The sequence below is a fragment of the Polyodon spathula genome, chromosome 17 (assembly GCF_017654505.1).
Source record: "Polyodon spathula isolate WHYD16114869_AA chromosome 17, ASM1765450v1, whole genome shotgun sequence".
In the NCBI taxonomy this organism is placed as follows: Eukaryota; Metazoa; Chordata; class Actinopteri; order Acipenseriformes; family Polyodontidae; genus Polyodon; species Polyodon spathula.
Window position 1 is genome coordinate 34,529,697 of NC_054550.1, and position 21,420 is coordinate 34,551,116.

Here is a 21,420-nt window from a genome sequence, read left to right on the forward strand (position 1 = left end):
TGTCGTCTGGTGATTTATTGGTGCTTGTATGCACGATGCATCCCCTATAACACAGCTTTGCTTGTGGGTTTTCTGTTGCATTATCAGGTTTGTGAGGGTGGAGCTTGTCATTTTAGTATATTAGCATATCAGGGATATCAATGCTTTTTGATGCTGCTGGAGGAAAAAAAAAGAAATGAAATGCCTGATTGATTCCAGCAAGATTGACCAGTACTGGTTTAACCTGCTGAAAGCTGGCGCTGCTGGTTTTCAGATTATCATGCTGGTTCAAGAGAGGGGTGAGAGCCTTGGCTTGTGTCCGTCCATCTATCCATCCAATGTATTTTCTTTCACTAAATAAAGTTTGCTGAAATAGATGTTTTATTTTCCCGAATGTGCCCACGGATCAATATAATATATCTTCACTGCGTCAGCAATCCATCTTGAGCTGTGACATAGTTATATTGAAATGCTCACAATGACAGAGCGCATCCCCAGAGAGGGCACACAGCTGCCAGGTTACTGTAACGCTGGCCATTTAGCAATTTGCCCAATTTAAAATAAACTTTCTAAAGTATTTTGCAGCACAGTGTTGCTGTTTTGATATGTATGGATTGATTTGCTGAGCTAATCGCAAGACAAGCATATTTCCAGTTAATCCCCTTATTGCCGCTGTCAAATTTCCGATACTCAGATGGTCCCAGGCGCTGTGTTGAGCACGAAATATATATCTAGTAAGATGAGGTGACCTTGCATGATGAATTCAGCCCCAGTGATGGGGGACAGGACAGTATTTTTGTTCTGGTGCTGTAATTGATTTATTACTTTGTACTGTTTCTGGGGAAATCCAATCTCCAGTAGATTCCGTGTCGTGGTTTTGTGTTGCTATGGTTGTATGTGTGGAAGCCTTTATCAGGGTTATTATATGGGAATAAATGGTTTCACAATTACTAGCGCAGGAGTGTGTCCAGAAACGTTGTGATGTAAAACATCCACTAGCAACACTGTCCTCAGCTAGCTGGAGCAGCTCTTGTGTTTTAAAGCAATAGCTGCAGCGAGCATGAATCTGCTTTTTTAATGGAGTGATGCACCCACGGCCTGGCAATACAGAGAAATGGAAGGGTTTAACCCGGAACCCTTCCATTAAAAGAAGCATAGCAGAAAAGGCACGTGTCTTTTTCATTTTAGTTCCTTTTAAGTCGAGTTTTATAATTGCGTGATTTTATTCTCTGTGGATATTTAATGGATTTCTGCTTTCTGCAACTGCCACAGAAGCAATTCTATTAGCATAGATCCTGGGATTGTGGTGTTCTGTTCGTGTTTCATTGGATTATTACCTTTTATTTTTTTTGACGGTAGATTTTAAATGTTTCTTTTCTTATATAGAAATTCTTTACGTAGGATAGTCAACACCCATAGAATATACAGCAACTAAACATCCTAGATATTTTTAGCTATGTACAAAAGGGGCTTGTGTATTCAGATTACACATCAGAACACTGTCGTTTTAAATATGATATAAGCAGCTTCAGTTCAGTGCAAGTAAAAGTAAGGAAAAAACAGCTGGTCAAGACTTTAACCTCATCGACCTTTCCATCTACTGACCTGGAGGGGAGAAAGTAGGTCCAAATATCTATGGATCGGCAAAAAAACAAACCATGCTCTTCTGTGTGTGCTGTTATCTCCCTTTGGTATTGCACTTGCAAACCAAATTTAAAAAATGAGTTTGTCTGTGTGGATTGTCCTTTGTGTGTTTAGGTGGCCAGAAAACACTGCATTGAAGGGAGCGGATGGAGGACCACATTGAGAGTTCCAGAGCAGTGGTGTTTATCAGTATTGAAAGGATTATAATTGCACCCCTAGGTCATTTTGATAAACCACAACGATTTGGAAATTCAGTCCTTGTCCATGAACCCTTTCATGCGTGGATACCTCATATGGGGATGGATAAAAAAAGGTTGCTTCTAGTCTTTATATGAGGACAAAGAAGTTGTCCAAGTGAACAGTAACCAATACTGAACTTGCTTTCCAGAGTGATGCTCATATGACCCGGCTTGGACGGAGAAGGAGGACAAATGGAAGGCTCTTACTTCTCTGCTGTCCCGGCTGCTGGGAATGAGCGCGACACAAGCCTGGACGTCTTGAGTTTCCTGGACACCCTGAGGACGGACAATGGGACGGTGGAGCAGTGTTACAGCACCCGGTCCCACAGCACCGTCCTGCAGGGCCTGCCGTTCGGGGGCGTGCCCACTGTCCTCGCCATCAACTTCGTCCTCTGGCTGGTGAGGGGATCTCATTGAAGTCTATAAAATCATAAATGGTCTAGTTTGTTAACCCAAGACTCTGCTTCAGATTTAGCAGAGAGTAGAACAAGAGGCATGACTGGAAGCTGAGTAAAAGTAAGTTTAGAAGGAAAGGTACACAGAGAGTTATAAATGCATGGAATAGCCAAGCAGGCTATGCAGTAGGATCTGAAACACTGGGAACATTTAAAAAGAGACTTGATTCTTTTAAATGAGATCCCCCAACCCCCCCCCCCCCATTCGGGGTCAATGCGGTGCTAACAAGGGACCAGCCTTGATGGGCCGAACGGCCTTGTCTTGTTCCCAAAACTGTTATGTTCTAAAAGCTTTTCCTATCTTGGGCAGGATAGAAATATATCCTTATTGTCAAGGTGCATATTGATAGAGACAGACAAACACAACCTCAGTATGCAGATCGTTCAGAAATCAATCGCGCACTTGTATTCATCCCAGACAGCTGCTAGGAGGTACGAGAACTAGAATGCCCACACGCTGTTTATTTCTAAATACTTCTTGCCTATAAATAGATTTGAACAAAGTGCCTCCTACTGATCAAGCTGGAAGACTCTTTCATTTCTTTGAAGCTTATCTGTATGTGTCCATTTGTTTGCTTTGTCTGAGCTGTAGGCCAGTCCAAATGGGTTTAGCTTTTAAAATAATGCAGAGGTTCAAAGCAGTTGAAAGTCTTTAAAAATGTACTGAATGATGGTTTAGCTTGAAGGTGGACTAACCAAGGTTATACTGTTTTTTTTTTGGGGGGGGGGGGGGGGGGGGGGGGGTTGCTGTTGATTTTGGTTTCCAGACCTAACTTTCACATTGATTCCTATTTAAGCCCCCAGAGAAAGGGGGGGGGGGGGTTCAGGAGAGGTGAGATACGAAGTGGTGGGCAAGAGCTGCATACCTCTGTGCATCATGTGAGCAGACAGTTAGTCTGTGGTGTTTAAAGAGCAGGAGAGGCTGACTGAACCCTTGCATTGTGTTCTGCAGGTGCTGCTCCTAGTGTTCTCGTGCCTGCGGAAAGCAGCATGGGATTATGGACGGTTGGCATTGATAATGGACAATGACAGGTAAAGAACGGAGCTATGTGTACAGTATTAAAAAGATTATATAGCAATGGCAGCATCCCTCGGTAAAGTAAGAGCAACAGCACCACCTTCTGGATAGAACATTCATTACAAGCATATTCAATAATGTTTTTGAAGTAATGGTTCATGACAGATTGAAGAAGCGTGGTTTTCTGCAGCGTTAGATTCCTCTTTTGGTTTGAAATTGTTTTCAGTGTGTAATTTGTGGTCTACGATCGGGTCTGAATACCCGGTTACAGAAATGTGTGTGTGTGTGTGTGTGTGTGTTTTTTTTTTTTTGTGTCTTTTTTTTGGTTTAATTCTTACTTGATTTGAATATAGTGCTCTTGTCCATCTTAAAAAAACCTAAAGCAAGGATGGTAACCAGACTCCCATTGCATAGCAGTTGGATCCATTCTTGTTTTTTAATAAGACGCACCTGAGCTTGTTGCTGTATCTATACACTGGGGCTAACCAAGCTGGTAGTAAAACCTGGAGTTGGTGAAACTGCTCTGCAATACGAGTCGTATTTCCATCCCAGGAAAGGCCAAAGGCACATCCTTATTTGACAAAAGCAAATACAATGCTTCACTGTGAGAAAGTACCGGCATACCAGTTGCTATTCCACACAATCATTGAATTACTTTCATTAAAGGCGTTCTTAAAGGTCTTGCTGCAGAATCCATTGTGTGATGACCTTTTGAAAACCCATTTACTGCTGTTGTGACATTTTAAATACTGCATGGACAGAGATACTTCTGTAGTCCCACAGGGAGTGATACATGACTAACTGGTCTCTATAGAGAGCTGGGGAATGGAATCGGGAAGTTCGGTGGTTTTGGTTTTACCCGAGACAGTATTTCTGTGTGACAGCACATGCATTTCTGTTAGTGTTTGATGTTGGTTTTGTCAGAGCAGATGGTGTGTTCCATATAAACAGGCCCTTTCTAATATTACTGTACCATCACTAGGCAAAAAGGCTCTGTGCAAATACAGCAGTCAAATAAGTGACACGCCTGACCTATCCATGTGCAATAACACAGAACAAACCTGAATTGAGATTGTATGTTAAATCACTCAGTGATACAGAACGGGTTAAGAGATTGCAACCACATTCAATTCAGTGTTGTTTAGAAAATGGCATATTATGTACAGGCTTCAGTTTCCTACTTTTATTTTTATTATTGATTTTTTTAATATGTAGTTTAATATTGAAAGAGAATATTTGCTGATAGGTAATATTGTATTTTATTTTTAGTGTTAAACAGCCAATGTAATTACGCTGTGATACAAATCAATAATGCGTATTTTTCTTACTGGTATATGTTATGTTTTATATATATTTCTTATTTCTTGTAGTTCTGTGTATTTACTTTGGTTGTTCCACAACAATCCACTAGGAGGTGCCATGTTAACCAAATTTCTCACTTTACTTAAAATGAGTCTCCATTGCAAGCAATGAGATTCCTCCCATTCCTCTGGATGTGACCTGTTTGCACGACGGTGTGGAGATTTGGAGCTGTAGCAGCGCTCTGTGCAGCAGGGGTTCAGTGCAGCTTGTTTCTGCATGGCTGGGTGCTGACACTCCTTGTTCCCCTGCACATTCACATTGTGTTTGCAGTGGGATGAACAGGAAAGAGAATCACTTTAATAATTCAATTGCTGTGATTTAAAATATTGGTGGGAGGCTTGAGGATCGATGAGGAAGTGATGTCATACCGTCATTCGGGAGATAAGCGTGCTTTTCCGTGACCTACCCTCCGTTTGTCCCTTATTTGTATTCTATTAACATAAGCAAATAATGGCACCCATATACCTTTTTCTAACTTTGCCTAATAATTATATTATTATTTATTTTTTTGGTTGGATAACACAGTGCTGGGAAAGAAGCATGCAGAGTGCTAGACCTGTAGATAATCAAGGTGGACTCTGAGGAATCCCTTTCTGTACAGTTTTGTACAAGCTTTAACCAATCCAAGTACATTGGGGGTTCTAGCACTTGGATGAAATGGAGGTCTTGCAACAGCATGGCAATGGGAGGGATGTAAGAGGTGACAGGTCACATGAAGAGACATTCTGGGATAGTCAGTCAGCATTTCAGAACGGTATGGGGCTCTTCTTGCATTTCTGATAGGATGGGGACTCTCACACTAAACTAAAGCTCTTCTAATTGCCCCTCAGCCTCACATCTCTGTTCTATGGAGAGCCGAGCGAGAAGGAGAAATCGCCTCCCCCCTCTGAATCCAGTCCCTCGGACATGGAGACTAAAGATGTGGTGAGTCTGACCAGTGAACAGCAGCCCGTTGCTTACGAAGACCAATGATAACAGACTGCAAACGGCGTGTCACGCTGCTCACAGCTTTTGTGTTCATTTATTATTACAGGGAGTAACTCTGATGTCACAGGAAATAATAAAAGAATTGCAAGATATAAAATAAAACTGACTAGACGTATTAAAGAGTTGCTAATAAAGAATTATTACTTGTGGGTTACAGCAATTGTCAGAGGGATGCTATCCAGAAGGGGCTGTCCTGTTTTAATTCGCTTTATTTATTCATTTACTGTTTCTTCCATTTCATTTGTTTCTATCTTTATTTTCAGGGCTTCTGTTCTTGGCTTTCGTCGATCTATCACATGAGGTCAGTGCAGGGTGTGGTTTGCAGGTCACAGATCAACATACGAGCAGCATAGCACAGGCAGTGGGAATAATAACTGACAGTATAGCAAACTGGTGAAGCGTGAAATATCTCTGCTTCCAAAACGGATCAATTGCATTGAGTATGCTAATGAGTCAGCCTTGGTCAGGATTATTAGGGTTTATACGTGTTTACTGTTTGGTCTTGTCTTGTTGCATAGGCCTTTTGATTTGATTTCATTGTGAAGCGCTTTGAGATGGCTCACCATGAAAGATGCTATATCAAAATGATTTCATTGATTTGATTGATTATACATTTCTCAAATAAATTATAACAAGTAAACGTAAATATTCAGCTCCACTATTTCTCATCTGGAGAAAGCAGTCTAGACAGGTCAGACTGTAATTATTACTAACTCGTACGTCAGCTGTCAGAACTGCTCTGTGCTGGAAGTCTAGGGTGCCTTGCTGTCTGTGCTGTTTTCTTTGTTGAACTCTGTACAAGGCTTCCACATGTACCTGTGCATTTCCCTTTGGTTTGTTTCAGAGATGAAGAGATTCAGAGTAAATGCGGGATAGATGCCACTATCTACCTCTCGTTCCAGCGGCACATCCTGGTCCTCATGGTTATTGTCTGTGCCCTCTCCATCGCCGTCATCCTGCCTGTAAACTTCTCCGGAAACCTGCTGGGTGAGTGACACAGACTAGGAAGCCTCGAATAATTGAGTCACATGGGTGTGTATTGTACACTTCCACGTGTCTTGCTGTGCTGCTGGTGGAAAAAAACCACGGTAGGCCAGTCTCAAGCAAAGCACAGACAGCCTCTCGTCTTTCATCACCCAGTCAGTTTCAGATACAGTCTATGAAGACAGACGGTTGTATTGTTAAACAGTAACCGTGGGCTTTGTTTGTTTGTTTGTTTCATTGCAGGAGACAGACCTCAGCATTTTGGAAGGATGACTATAGCTAATGTTCCTGCACAGTATGTCCAAACCTCTTTCAGCGTTCAATAAATAAATACATTCAGTGTTTGATGGGAAAAGTGATCTTTATGCCAAGGCGGAGACCTCTCTCTGTTTTAAATTGAATAGTTCTATTAGCTGGAGAAGTGCATTGCTATGGAAACTACTTCCTGTGGGTTCTGTAACATCGGTGCTCCTATTTGAGGTTGGCTTGTAAAACTGGAAACCAGGGTTTCAATGGTGAAACTTGAATACATCACAGCCTGTATTGCAAGCCAGTGAGCTCATCGTTAAAGAACAGGGGAGGCAGTGTTGACCCTATAAAAATAAGTTATTTTATTATTGCATTGTTATTGCACCCACTCATGTTACAATAGCTACATGTCAAATAGCGTGCAAATGTATTAGATCACCCCATTGCTTCTGTTTTGATTTGTTGTGCACATGAAGTCAAACCACTGTAAAATTTGTGGAAGATTGTCAAAATAGGCAAATTAGTGATTTGTCTAATTGAATTGAAGGCTTTAATAGGCCACACTTGCAAGTCATTTAAAATAGTAAGAGAAAAGGAACACAGAGCCGCAAAAGATCAAATGCATGAGACGTTTTAGAAGTGGTTTAAGATGCCGAATTAAAGCACAAAGTGGTCTATTGTTTCTGTATCGGGGATTACTGATATCAGTCTCATGCAGGTAGGGATATAAATGACAAATCTTGATGTAACCCTAGTGTAAGAAGTACTATGTGCAGAAGTTCTGAATAGCAATGTGATTGAATCTGGCGTGAAATATTGTGTGGTTCTCTCTCACAGGGATCGCTTCCTGTGGCTGCACAGTGTTTTCGCGTTGCTGTATTTTATTATCACCGTGCTCTGCATGGCGCACCACTCAGTGCAGCTGGAGTACAAAGAGGATGAGAAGGTGGCGAGAACGCTGATGATCACGTCAATTCCCAAGGAGATCTCCGACACGGGGCTCATCGTGAAGCACTTCCAGTGAGTGCAGTGTGCTTTGCTACAGTGCCCCACAGTGTGGCTCTCGCTGCTCTCTTCTGTTAGATATGCTGCGTCGGTCAACTCTAAAGGCTTACTTTTATAGTTTTAGCCTGACTTACAAACATGTATTGTTTTTTATTGATTTTTATTTAATTGTGTGTTTTTATTATTATTATTGATTTCATTCTTATTAATTTCTTCTATTTTGTTTAGATTTTTTATTGATATTATTATTATTATTATTATTATTATTATTATTATTATTATTATTATTAACTCAACACAGAGTTTAACATGGAACTCAACGCAGAGTTTAACAGGGAACTCAACACAGAGTTTAACATGGCTCTCAACAGAGAGTTTAACATGGATCTCAACACAGAGTTTAACATGGATATCTCAGTGTAGCTCTGTCATTGAGATTATTTTAGCTCTCCTTTGTTTTTCATTTATTTCTAAATTACACATGGTTTATAATAACCACCTGTCATGAAGACACATTTTCATAAAAGCAGACGGACATTAAGGGCAATGCCTTATCCAGTGGAAGCCCTTGTTACTTTGCAGTAAAATCCTTCATTGTTGTTGTTCATTTTCAGCGAAGCTTACCCAAGCTGCACAGTGAACGATGTGCATTTCTGTTATGATGTTCGGAAGCTGATGAAGCTTGATGCTGAAAGGTAAACGAAAGGCTTTCAAATGAAGTTTAAAGTATTGTTCCAGGATGCTAAGTTTCCTGTTTTGCTGCTCTCCTTGCTAAAGGTTTTGCGGGGGTTGTGTGTTTCAGGCGCAAGGCAATGAAGGGACGGCTGTACTTCACAGGGAAGGCTCAGAAAGAAGGGAAGGTTATGATCAAAAGCCACCCCTGCGCTCAGATCTTCTGCTGTGACGCCTGTGGGTTTGAACAGGTATCTGGGGATCTGCTCGTGTTTACAGCCCTGAACTGCAGCTGCAGTGCAGCACTTTGCGTCCCTCCTTGTGTAGCCATGAAGCTGTGTTTCTCCGAGGGATGGGCAGGATGTTTGCATCCTTGTCACAGTTCGACATTTCACCACTTGGCTGCACTGTGTGCCAAGTACAAAAAATACAACTGCATCCCACTGTAAGTGAATACTGATAAATGATAAGATGTACTGCAGTGAAGAATCCATGTGTTCCATGTACCTGTTCCTCAGGTGGATGCAGAGCAGTATTACAGCGAGCTGGAAGAAAAGCTTACTGATGAGTTCAATGCTGAGAAGAACCGCATTGCCCTTAAAAGACTGGACATGGCCTTCATCACCTTTCAGGACGAGAGGATGACTGCAATGTGAGTGTTTGCATTGGCAGGAGGCATAGCTCCCCCCATCCCCTCGCTGTTCTTTACAATGCTTACCTGTGCTTTGTCATGCTTTCACTGTGCTGTTGCTGTGCTTTTACTATTGGAAACGTTTATTAAATGTTCCTGTGGTATATAAAAGCACAGTGTGTAAAAGAGCATGGTTAAAGCACAGACAGGTATGGCAAATACATAGCACTGCACAAACCTGGGAGAGGCTGGACAAACAGCATACTCATGAAGAACGTTTCCACGGGTGAACGTGCTTGAGGGATTCAGGTCTGACAGGTAGCTGGTCCTATGCTTGTCTTGTAATGGCTCCTAAACACAACACAGGCTTATGCATCCACCTGGGGGTTATTACAAACCTTTTGTTCTAGTGAGCTCACTCTTAGATGGAGAAGGTGGAATTTTAAGTGCCTGCATCCTTATTAGGTTTGCAGTGTGCATGGGAAATTAAATAATGCACTTTAACAATTCTTAAAAGCCTACTTGGGTTTTTTTCTATCTTTTGTCAGGCTTTATGTAACTAGATGTCAAGCCAGCATATCAAGGTCTGGTACAGCTACACAAATACTCACCCTGCATCCATAATGTACATATTAGGCATCCATGTGCAGCTCACTTTAAAAGGGCACAGAAATATGAATAGTTAAAAATCATGTGTACATGCTAATTGATCCAGATTTTGACATTCTGCCTTAAGAGCTGCAAGTAAGCAGGCTGTGGTTAATCCAGTGATCTCACTTGCTCGGACAGACAGGAGCTGAGGCCAGTCTGAGTGCTTGCGCTATGTGTGCATGCAAGCTGTTAATGAGTCTCTTTGTGAATGTCTGAATGCTGCAGTCTCTCCCCGTCTCTGATTTCAGCATTGTAAAGGATTATGGCCGGACTCCGTGTCGCAGGAAGTTGCAGCAGTCCAGCATAACCACCGTTGTCAAGTCCCACCAGTGGGGGGTACAGTATGCTCCAGCACCCACTGACATCATTTGGTAAGCAGACAGTGGTTTCAAGTCCAAGGGGGTGGGGGGGGGGTAATTCAAGAAAACGTTCGGTGGAATCATTCAAGCAGCTCCTGTTCTTTAACGGGGTAGGGTTTATATCCAGTGTACACAAGAGCTGTAGCACTAGCACTGGGATTACATTGGGTTATATCATCGCTATTATAACCTGCATGCATTGTCAAAACCACACACAGTTGTATAAATGTTTTGTTATTTTGTATGATATAATGCATTTCCTTTTTTTTCCAAAATAAGTGCTCCCATCAAACAAACTACAGGGCCCTGTTTAGAATGCCAAATTAAGTTACCGGTATATAATTAAAAAAAAAAAGACCTCCTCTATTGACTATTCATAAGAACAGGACACTCATTTTGTTTTTACATATATTTTGGTAAATGGGACTTTCCATTCCCGTCAGCGCTTTAAGAATTCTAAATGGCACTATGATAAGGTGGGACTGAAAGGGTTAAACATCAAAATCGTTTTTTTTAAAATGCCAGTTCATTTGCAGTTTAGTGACTGGGCCCTGTGCTTGCTTCCCGTAGGGAAAATCTGTCCGTGCGAGGCTCCAGGTGGTGGGTGCGCTGTGTCCTCTTCAACATCTGCCTCTTCATCCTGCTCTTCTTCCTCACCACTCCAGCCATCATCGTCAACACCATGGACAAGTTCAACGTGACCCGGCCCATCGAGAGCCTCAGGGTGGGTCTTCTGTTTGCTTCTTTCTCATTACCAGTAAAGAAAGTATAAAACAACACCGTCGTCATCATCACCTGACAATCGTCTCTGGACTCCAAATCTAGAGTGGAAGGCTCCACTTCCATTGTCTCATCAAGTGAGTTCTCTCGAGCAATAGGTCGAACCAAATGTTGAAATCTGGGGGGGGGGGGGGGGGGGGGGGGGCTCTGTTTAAATTACTAACCGAGAAAAACCTTTGCTCAGTTTTAACTTCATCAGTTAATAATTCAGTATTTCGAGTGACCAACAGATGGCGCTAGCAGTAAATGTTAAACATTGATGATAGAGGCAAGACCTTCTATTTAATGAAGTGAGGACTTGTGTAAAACTCAAACCCAACCTGTTTTTGTGCCTCGCCTCATTGATCCGTGGTGTCCTCTCACTTTCGAAGTGCTTTCCCCTGTTCACAGAACCCGCTTGTGACCCAGTTCTTTCCGACACTGCTGCTGTGGGCGTTCTCGGTCTTCCTCCCGTTCATCGTTTACTACTCTGCCTTCTTCGAATCTCACTGGACCAGGTAACAGAACCCAGGGGAGCCCATTTCACTTCCCTTGTATTGCACAATTCTCAGGCTTGTCCAGGCATGAAGCTCTACCACCTGCGTCGTCTTGACAACACCCTGAGCTTAAGAGCTCGCTCAGAAAACCTGACATCTCTTCATATGAATATCTAGACTCTTGTTGGTTTCCTTAACAACTAATCAATAAAAAATAAAAACAAACGTAATAAAGTTTTGTGAATAGAGCCCTCTTGCTACTGGGGAAAGATATCAACACATCTGTAGTGTACACAGAACGGAACTGATCATCACAGCCTTTATAAAAACAGTGCTTTAGATCAAAAAGCTTGATGCCTGGTACTTTATAGAAATGCAGCCCTTCACACAGTAATGAATCCTTATTCCTGTCTGTTCTACTTACAGTGCAAATGTTCAGCGGCAAACTAGATTCCTGCAGTGAATTGCCACTCGAGTCATGTTGTCATAGCGATCAGTATGCTTTCCATTCAAGACTGAAGTGAAATTAGAGCTTCAGGGCTTTATATCCCCAGGAAAGAAAAACATGTCATTAGTCTGCTCTGTATGGCTAGCCCTCTGCAGAGGGAAGACATTCATAACTTTTTAAACCCAGTGTTGGGTCAGGAGCTCTGCCATAACAAGGTGTTTCTAATCGAGTCATAGGGAGCTGGGATTATCACTACAGGATTTTCACTGTTCAGTGTTTCAAGCCAGCCAGCATTGCAATGTATTGCTGCAAGCTGAGAGGTTGTTTATCAAACACAAGCAGTAAAACACATTCTGTGGTTCCATGATTGTATAATGAATCCTATTCAGCTGCAGAGTACATAAGCTGCCTCATTTACTGAACGTGTTCTAGCTTACTAATGATGTCTGAAAACACAATGCCAGTAAAATATTTTGTTTTTTATAGGTCAAGCGAGAATCAGTTAACAATGCATAAGTGCTATTTCTTCTTGGTGTTTATGGTGATCATCTTGCCTTCGCTTGGTCTCTCCAGGTAAAGTAATTTATATAGTATTTGTACCTAACAGTCACATCTTGTCTCTAGAATATCATAACAGAAATCCACTCAATAATGAACTGCTATGCCAACCAGTTACAGTGAATGTAGTTGCGAGTTCCTGTCTTGTATGTGTAATGTCATTATAGTGATCTGCTTTTCCCATTTCATGGTTACACATTTACACTGTGCACACGTATTCAGATCACTGGAGCGCGGGTCCTTTAGAGGCAGTCTTTCTGATTAGTTGTTGGGATGACACTACTGAGACTAATGTCAAGCAGGTCTCAGTTTCCATGACATTTCTCTGCTTGTCTTTTTGTAGCTTGGATTTGTTTTTTCGATGGCTCTTTGACATTCACTTTCTAGATGAGGCTGACATCAAATTTCAGTAAGTATTTCTTTTTTGTTTTAAACACCTGCTTCGCTATGCAGTATGCGATTACACCATGTAACAATTTATTTTTTTTTTTTGTTCCTGGGTAGTAAGTGTTATTTCCTAATTGCTTATGCCTCAAAAGTATAGAAAATGGCTATTATTCCCCATAAACTTTGCTTTTGTGACCAGGACAGTGATATTTTGAAATATCACTATTTCCAATGGGAAAACGGTCAAATGTGTGTAAATTGGCAGGGATGGGGTTAACTTCCCCTTCGTTCACATAAACGTCAGATATAAAAAGGCCTCTGCTTCCAAATTAACATGTATTTATACTAAAGTAATACAAAAATGACTACAAAAGATTTAGACGTGAGTAGTTTTTCGAGACTACAAAAGATTTAGACGTGAGTAGTTTTTCGAGATTTAGTGAGAGTTTTTCTGTATTTACAGTATAATCGTAAATCTCGAAAAACTACTCACGTCTAAATCTTTTGTAGTCATTTTTGTATTACTTTAGTATAAATACATGTTAGTTTGGATTCATATGTTTTTTTTTTTCTGACTTTATGTGAACGAAAAGACACACATTTGCCCGTTTTCCCATTGGAAATAGTGATATTTTGAAATAATACTGTCCTGGTCACAAAAGCAAAGTTTGTGGGAATAATAGCCATTTTCTATACTTTTGAGGCATAAGCAATTAGGAAATAACACTTACTACCCAGGAACAAAAATTGTGTTACATAGTGTTATCTAATCATGATCTTCCACAACCATTGCAGCTATTGCAAGGTGAAATGTAGACAGTGTGTTTCATGCATGTTAAGCTTTTGAACTGTTTTGTGAATCCCGCCCCGCAGGTGTGTGTTCCTGCCTGATAACGGTGCTTTCTTTGTGAACTATGTGATCACATCAAGTCTGATTGGCACAGCCATGGAGCTGCTGAGGATCCCGGGGCTCGCTGTGTACGCTACTCGGCTGTGTTTCGCCAAGTCTGAAGCCGAGCGCATTCATGTGAAAAGGGTAAGGCCTGTTCTTTGAAAATGAACATCATGAAGGTTCCATCAGTTTAGGAAATGTATCCCAAGGCTGTCTGAAATGAATGTACAAAGTAAACTCCAACTCCAACTAAATTACAACCTAACCCATGTTGTTATTGCCAGTCTTGAAATATTGAAAATAGTTTTGGACAGATAATAAATCGAGGACATCATGCATTTGCGTCTTCCATATAAAGACTAGAAGAGAGTTGTTGTGTGTGTTTATTTTATTTTTATTGATCCCCATATGAGGTTGCCGTATATATGAAAGGGTTAACTGACTACGCCAGTAAATTATGACTTTGATTTTTCTTTCATCTTTTGTTATTGGTGGTGATCTACAGTATAAACTCTAACACTGCTTCTGCTGCTTCTTCTCTCAGAACCAAGCCTACGAGTTTCAGTTTGGCTTGGAGTACGCCTGGACGATGTGCATTTTCGCAGTAAGCATGACCTACAGCATCACCTGCCCCATCATCGTTCCCTTTGGTGAGGCTTTCCTCTTCTTGTTTCATAACTGGAAGCTCTGAAACAAGGGCTTGTACTTTATCACAAGTAGTTGGGCTCCCTTAGCTAAGAAAGCTGCTTGTTCTGCCCAGCTGGTGCTGTTTTCTCAGGCATGTCTGTCTCAGCATGGCTGAATACAGCATGCATGGTTATCACAGCTCTAAAAGAAGCAGGATGGCTCATTTTTTACAAAGGTGTAGAAAGCTTTTTTCTCTTTTAATTCGGTTTTTTATTCCTTGCCTCTGGGAACGGTAAGGGTTGATTTCCATGTGCCAGTGTTTGAATTCTAAGCAGAGGGTTGTGTTGATGTTAGACTTCATGCTAATCCAACCCACACTGCTTCAAAACGTGATGCAATCCCATCTTTAAATGTATACCTTACCCATCTTTAAATAGAGGAGCTGCTCATCTAGCCTGTTACTGTTGCTCATATTCCCGACGCGCTGCACTGCCAAAACCATGACGCAATGTCAAAGACTGCTCTCCGTAGAGCAAAAAACAGAAAAGTCAGAAAAAAAAACAATGTGCTTTCAGTTTGTCCAGGCTTGTTAGTCACTTAGAGGTACTATCAACCTGAGTGTTGACCATTGTGGAATAATACTAGTGGTATTGTTGTGGTAGTATTCACATATTGGATGGTTAAAAGGCTCCTTTGCAATGCTAAAATGCATAACTGATAGACATCAACTATAAAGCCCTTTATTACCAGCATTTGATGCCTTCTGCTGCTATGTATCTCTCACTGACAAATTTAAATAAATGTTTGGCATCTTCTCTCTCTATATCTGAAGCGAGGTTAATTGAAATTGAAGGATGATGTCATTGTACAGTAAAACATTAACTTAACAAATAATAGTGAATTTTTTTTTTCTATCTAATTTCTGTGAATAAATAAAAACGGCCAGTGTGCTGTCTTAATGCGTTGCCAGCCGTGTTTATTCCTAAATGCTATTTGCTGTTGTTTTGTTTTGCTGATGGACACAACTTTCAACAGCATGAGGCGCTCCTCAGCGTCCCGTACATAAGAGCAGGACAACATAACAGGGCTATTGCTGCTGCCTGGTCTGGCTTGTTTACCTCACATCTATAAACTGTCTATGAAGACTCCAGAAACCGTCCTCTTGACATGCTCTCCCCATTCCTGATTCTCTTGCACCTGGCAGAACGCGCTGACACAGACAGAGGAAAAGATTCAGACAGTCCCCTGGTAATTTCAGTCAGCATCTTGTCATCCTGTCAGAACAACCTTGGTATTAATGTCATGGAGAGTCGTGGAGAAGGTTACTATGAATCACCTTAATTGCACAGCAATGTGCAGACAGGCGCCCAGGCCGGGCTGCTCCCTCCCCACCCTGACATTTCCAATCACTTGATCTTCCTGCTTGATGGATTCTCAGATAGCCTTGCAGACACTGATTACTCTGAAGAAGTCTCTGGGTTTTGTGTAAATCTGCTGCTGGCTGATTGAAAGTGTGGTGAGCCACAAGACATCCAAGGGAGCGTTACATCGCTTCCTTTCTGTCAGCTTTTGTTACCCTAGTTACAAAAATGAACTGGGCAGGTAATGTTTCTGTGTGTTGTTACTGATAAGGGAAGACAATGACAAGGCTGCATCAGCTTTGGGACTCTGCACATTTCAAAGTTAACTTTATGCAGCTGCAGGTGATATTTTCACAAAACAAATGAGGATTCTTGCTCCTGTACCTGCTTGCCAACGTTGCAGAGGTGGTAACTTCCTGTTACTTGGCACCCCCTCGTCTTTGTAAATCCAGATTGTGGGCTTTAGAATGTAACCATTCCCCTGTTACCATAGTGCCTGCAAGACACGTGCAACTGGAGACAAAGAGAAAAACCTAAACAGCAACACCTGTCAAAAAATAATAGATATATCATTTCTGTCCCCTTTCTCTAACAGAATTCATGTTTCTTTTAATTTGAGAGATTTAATTAAACAGTGTCGTTTTAACACATTTATTTAAAAGAAGCTTGTTGCAAGTTTAACAAGGTCTATTAGGGGCTGGTTTTCATCCCACTACTCCTAAAATGTAATCACAAACTGTCTTCTTGCCGTCGTCCCCCCAGGACTCGTCTACATGATCCTGAAGCACCTGGTGGATCGCTACAACATCTACTATGCTTACATCCCAACAAAGCTAAATCAGCGCATTCATTCTGCAGCCATCAGCCAGGTCATCATAGCTCCAATCCTCTGCATGTTCTGGCTGCTGTTCTTCTCAGTGCTCAGATTAGGTAGGTTTGGCTTCATATTGAATTGCACTGTTGAGAGCGCAGGTGGTCTCAAGCCACTTGCTTGTTCATGAGATTCTATAGCACTGCTAGTCATCTCCACAAGTGGCACTTCTCTCGCACTATGGATGGGTGTCCCTCTTATAGGTGTAGAGTGGAAGAAGACATGGGTTATGGGAGCCTAGTTTTGCAGAGGCTCTGGCCTCTGAAGCCTGTATCTTCAGGTTTACTCTCCTGAGTTGTTCCATCTTTTGGGAGTATTGTCCAATTTAGATTAAAGTACGTGGAAAGCACTCCACTTTTTGTTAGGAAGCACGTATGTTCCAGTCGTAGTAAGTGTATCTGTCGTGGTTCAAATCTCTCACGTTTTATTGTAATGTAAAAACCATTGCCCTGTTCCTTTCTTTGCAGGACCAGTTCATCCCATCACACTGTTCACCTTTGTGGCTCTGCTGTTTTGTATCGCCGTCTCTCTCTTTGGGTTCTGTTTGAAGAGACTCCATCCAAAGAAACCCACAAGCTACCAGGTAAGGGAGGTATGGAGGGAGACCTGCCAGTCCTAACAAAACCAATTCTGTGTTCTCTAAAGGAGGATGTTTTAACAGAAGTCTAATTTGTACGTCCTATAGAAAGATACAGATGATGTCCATTTTATTTAATCTTTCCAGAGCCAGACTAATATACATATTGCAACTCTGATGAGACTGAAATGTGATTTCTTTCATAAAATGTAACAGCATGTTATTAAGTTTGCCATCAAATAGGTACGTGTTTATATATATATATATATATATACATATTATATATATATATGTTTGGTAAAATTCCTAACACACTCCACTGTCTCTTGTGATTTCAAATGCTGACATGTCAAAGTATTAAAATGAAAATATATTTATTAAAGAAAGAGGGCATGATGTTTGTTGCACTGTCACGACTCATTTTGCTGAAGCCAGAGAACACTAACCAGTAGTCTGCTTGTTTTGGCAGCTTATTAACTCAATTCTGTAGCGTTCCTTCCTGGACTGAAATGCTATTTGTGTTTGTTTCAGATGTCGGATCAGCAGACCGAAGGGGTTTTTAACGACAACGAAAGAAGCAGCGTGTCCTCCACCCCAAACTCCAACGTGCGTGAAACTAAACTGTCTCCTGAATTCCTTTCTTTTAATGTCATGTTTCCTCCATTTGAATTTGCACAAACTTGAACTACTGTTTTGAAAGAGACATATTTTTAGGTTAATATCTTCATTGAACCTTCTGTCTTGTGACCATGAACGGTAGTTTTAAATTAAAGTTGTGAAAATCCTATTTTAGTTTTTCTAAATGGACTGGGTTGGTAGAATCCTACTTCTGCCACCGGTTTCTTTGAAGTAATATGTCGGAGTGATTCATTTCATCATTCCTGGTGTCCATTTCAGAAGTTCAGTGTTTCCTAGATGACCACGCAACTCTTTTCCACTGTAAGGTATTCCTGCATCAATAAGTTTAATCTGCGCATGTGTTTCTCCTCCCTGTAAAGGTTTTTGTAGCCTCGGTGCTTCAAGATCCTGAGCTGGGACTCACGCCCATGCCATCGCCGGCACACCAGAGCTACGGCACCATGGAGAACAGGATCGAGACGCTCAGCAAGGAAGAGGAGACCCGTCCAGAGGCCTTTGAATCGGAACTTGAGAACCGGCAGTACTTCTCCAGCGGACCCCTGGTCGACAGCGATATTGGGTACCATTAAGAGGGATCTCCACAAGGATCCAGAGTTCATATCACTGAAGAAGAATTGTGCTGCATTTACCCACAGCTTAGAGGAAAGCCTTCACCTGGTTTCATCCTCTACGTCCTTGCTATTGTCACCAGTGTTGCAACAGAAGCAGAAGCAGCTTGCATGACACAGTCCCTCTCTCCCGTATGTTCAGCACACAGCTTGTGATGTGCTTCAATGTGTAAAGGTCACTTAAGCAGGATGCACAAACAAAAGGATGCAGGTGTTAATCATCAATTTTAGAGAATAACTAATATGCTGCTTACAGTAGCTGTTCTGTAAGATCAAGGCAATGCTACTTAGCTATTCTGTAATTTCCCATTGGGTATTTCTGCTTCATTTACAGTCAGACCAGACTGGCATTGCATTTGAAGTGATATTTTCTGTTATGGCTTGGCATTGATCTGTATTATTTACAGCTTACCAAATCGTTTTTTGTAGACAGGCTGATATGTGTTTTGTCACAGGCGAGCCTCAGTCAATTGGACAGGCTTGGCAAACACTGTTTGTAATAGAGGACACCAGTCGGGTGTGTCAGGGGCCTTGGCATTGCTCGATTGGGAAGGCCACTCAAGATCCACTGCTCCTCCAACCAGGACTGACCACCATCTGCCTTCTCCGGACACCGACTTCTAAAACGGACAGTCTATTGCACGTGGAAATCATTTTAATCCTCTTGTTCATGGTGTTCCGGCCTTCAGGCTGAAGTGAGAAAAAAAAAAAAAAGATTTGATTTGAAGATTTGATGAAGGACAGCATTTAAATATTCACTACCGTTTTGTGCAGGCAGTGGTGGAGAATTCCTATCTCTCACCTCTAAAGAAATTGTAATTAAGATTACAGGGCTAAACGTGATTCAGTTAGAGATTAGCGCCTTTGTAAAAGACTCTATCTATGACAGATAAACTAGAGAACAGTGTAATACATGCAGAGTTAAAAATAGGACCTCTGATTACTATCTCAATTACTGTCTGTCTTGCTTCAAGGTGTTTTTTTTTTTTTTCATAATATAATGCAGCCTTTATACAGTGATACCTTTTAAGAGTTTAGCAGCATGCAACCTCGATGCAGATAAAGTGTAATCCTAAATGTTTGTTATATGAGAGTAAAGAATGGGGTTCTTTGGTTCGGTTTTATGGCAAAGCTTGAAACAGTGATTGCTCTAGACAGGACTAGAAAGAGGGAGTGCTGTAGATATCTATCTATGGAGGTGTCCCTGTACATAGGCTTTTATATATACTAGGTTTACATGCTTTTCAGTGTCAAGGTGTATAATTGCCTGTACTTTGCTGTCGAAACAGGCATGGAGTATGTTGCGATCCTGCCATTTTTTTCCTGTAGCGTTTTGTGATCTCTTTCTAGTGCAAGAGTGGAGGTCTTCCTTGTATACGATAAAAGAAAAGGTGTTGTGTAATAATGTTTCCTGTACGCTGTTGCTGTGCCTTGGAATAATCTCCTTTACTGACAATCCAGCATGGCCTGGGATATGCTGCATGGATTGAAACTCGGAATGAGGAGTATGTGGGTAAAAACAATGTTAACCCTTTACTGTCCTGGGTATGTTCCCACACCTGTTTTGAATGCCTATTTTCTCAATGCCAAATATATTGGACACTGGGCAGCAATGGTTACAAGTGTCCTCATGCACAGAAAAACATGTGTTCAGTTTTCTAAAAGCATTAATATCCTTATATGCAGTAACTGTCCCTCCAATCTGTTATATAGCAGGTAATGACTTCTGCGTCCAACATTAATGCTTAGTTAGGAGCTTCTTCTGCATTTCTGCTCTCAGTGGGATGTGCTGGGGTCATGGGCTCATACAGCATGTCTGGTTAAATATTGACATAAAACAGGGGATTGGTGCAGGTTGTGAAGTAGCTTTGTTGGTTTGTTTTTATTAATGAATGTATTCCAAAATATGCCATCGTAAACTCTGTACTAATAATATTCATCGTGCACCTGTTACTACACCACGAAATAACCTCAGACTTGAGCAGCTGGTTTCACAGAGCCTGACTCACACTAGTCTTGGATTACCTTACCTAAGATAACATTAGGCAGTCCAAGATTAGTGCAAATCGGGGTCTGTGAAACCAGCCATGAAAGGGGGCTGCTAAAATAAACACCTGCATAAAAGGAATCTCCTGAAGAAACCTGACATTGCCTTTCTAATATAGCGTTACAGATTGACCCTAAAAGTGTGATTGTCTTTCACAAATTCACAGAAGACCGCCCCAGTTTCATTTTAAAGACGATGTATTGCTATGTTCAACAGAATGCAGTCTGTTATTTTCCTGCTGGCTACAGTGTGTTTTTTACAGAATGTATACGCAGCTTTAAAATAAGTTTGAGTTGAATTGACCTATTTTGAGCTGAAATATGGCCTTGGCTCCCTCAGCACGATCCTTCAGGCCAAATATTAAACTAGAACTTTTAAACTAAACCATATTGGATTTCAATTAGAGTTCAATGTGGCACTTTTTCTAATGGTTTAAAATATTTGTTGTCATTATAACCTAAATATGGCTTTTACAAAGAGTAGAATGGGATGTGTATATGATTTTTTAATGAGTGGGTTGGTTTTAAGAGTCTCTAAGAAATTCTGTATATTTCATTAAAACATTAACAGTTTGTGTGCTGTATGTCTTTAGTGTTTCTGTTCAAGTGTTTTCTAGGACTCTTTACATTCAGTGAGAGGCATTACAAACACATATTGAATCATGACATGACTGCCGTTTACATTCTGCTTCAGCGGCAGTTGTGTGAGGGACGAGCGGTGAAGCATTGCACTAGGATGTGTCAGAAGATGCTGTTCTTTTCTACAAGCTGTTGATATAAGTCGTGGTGACTTGTGTTTTCAATCCACTGACATGCACTGCTAATCTGCGATGACAAACCTCTGTCTGCTTGAAACATGACGCTTTGCAACACAATACAACTGCAGGTTCTCGTGTTCCAACGCGGTACAAACAA

The 21,420-nt window shown here is 41.2% G+C and overlaps 1 protein-coding gene across 1 annotated transcript in view; it reads left to right on the forward strand.

Moving 5' to 3' along the window:
- The window catches only part of LOC121330181 (calcium permeable stress-gated cation channel 1-like), a 31,917-nt gene extending 10,838 nt beyond the window's left edge, over positions 1–21,079 (forward strand). Inside the window, exons 2-22 of the mRNA XM_041276510.1 lie at positions 2,012–2,261; positions 3,270–3,349; positions 5,528–5,621; positions 5,948–5,985; positions 6,529–6,671; positions 6,912–6,963; positions 7,755–7,937; positions 8,537–8,617; positions 8,725–8,845; positions 9,113–9,246; positions 10,125–10,247; positions 10,806–10,959; positions 11,406–11,512; positions 12,426–12,512; positions 12,841–12,906; positions 13,758–13,920; positions 14,321–14,426; positions 16,527–16,694; positions 17,103–17,218; positions 17,744–17,818; positions 18,211–21,079. Coding sequence (XP_041132444.1) covers positions 2,055–2,261; positions 3,270–3,349; positions 5,528–5,621; positions 5,948–5,985; positions 6,529–6,671; positions 6,912–6,963; positions 7,755–7,937; positions 8,537–8,617; positions 8,725–8,845; positions 9,113–9,246; positions 10,125–10,247; positions 10,806–10,959; positions 11,406–11,512; positions 12,426–12,512; positions 12,841–12,906; positions 13,758–13,920; positions 14,321–14,426; positions 16,527–16,694; positions 17,103–17,218; positions 17,744–17,818; positions 18,211–18,420 — 2,508 coding nt within the window. The 5' untranslated portion in view covers positions 2,012–2,054 and the 3' untranslated portion in view covers positions 18,421–21,079. The remainder of the gene's footprint in view (positions 1–2,011; positions 2,262–3,269; positions 3,350–5,527; positions 5,622–5,947; positions 5,986–6,528; positions 6,672–6,911; positions 6,964–7,754; positions 7,938–8,536; positions 8,618–8,724; positions 8,846–9,112; positions 9,247–10,124; positions 10,248–10,805; positions 10,960–11,405; positions 11,513–12,425; positions 12,513–12,840; positions 12,907–13,757; positions 13,921–14,320; positions 14,427–16,526; positions 16,695–17,102; positions 17,219–17,743; positions 17,819–18,210) is intronic.
- Positions 21,080–21,420: the final 341 nt, after the last annotated feature.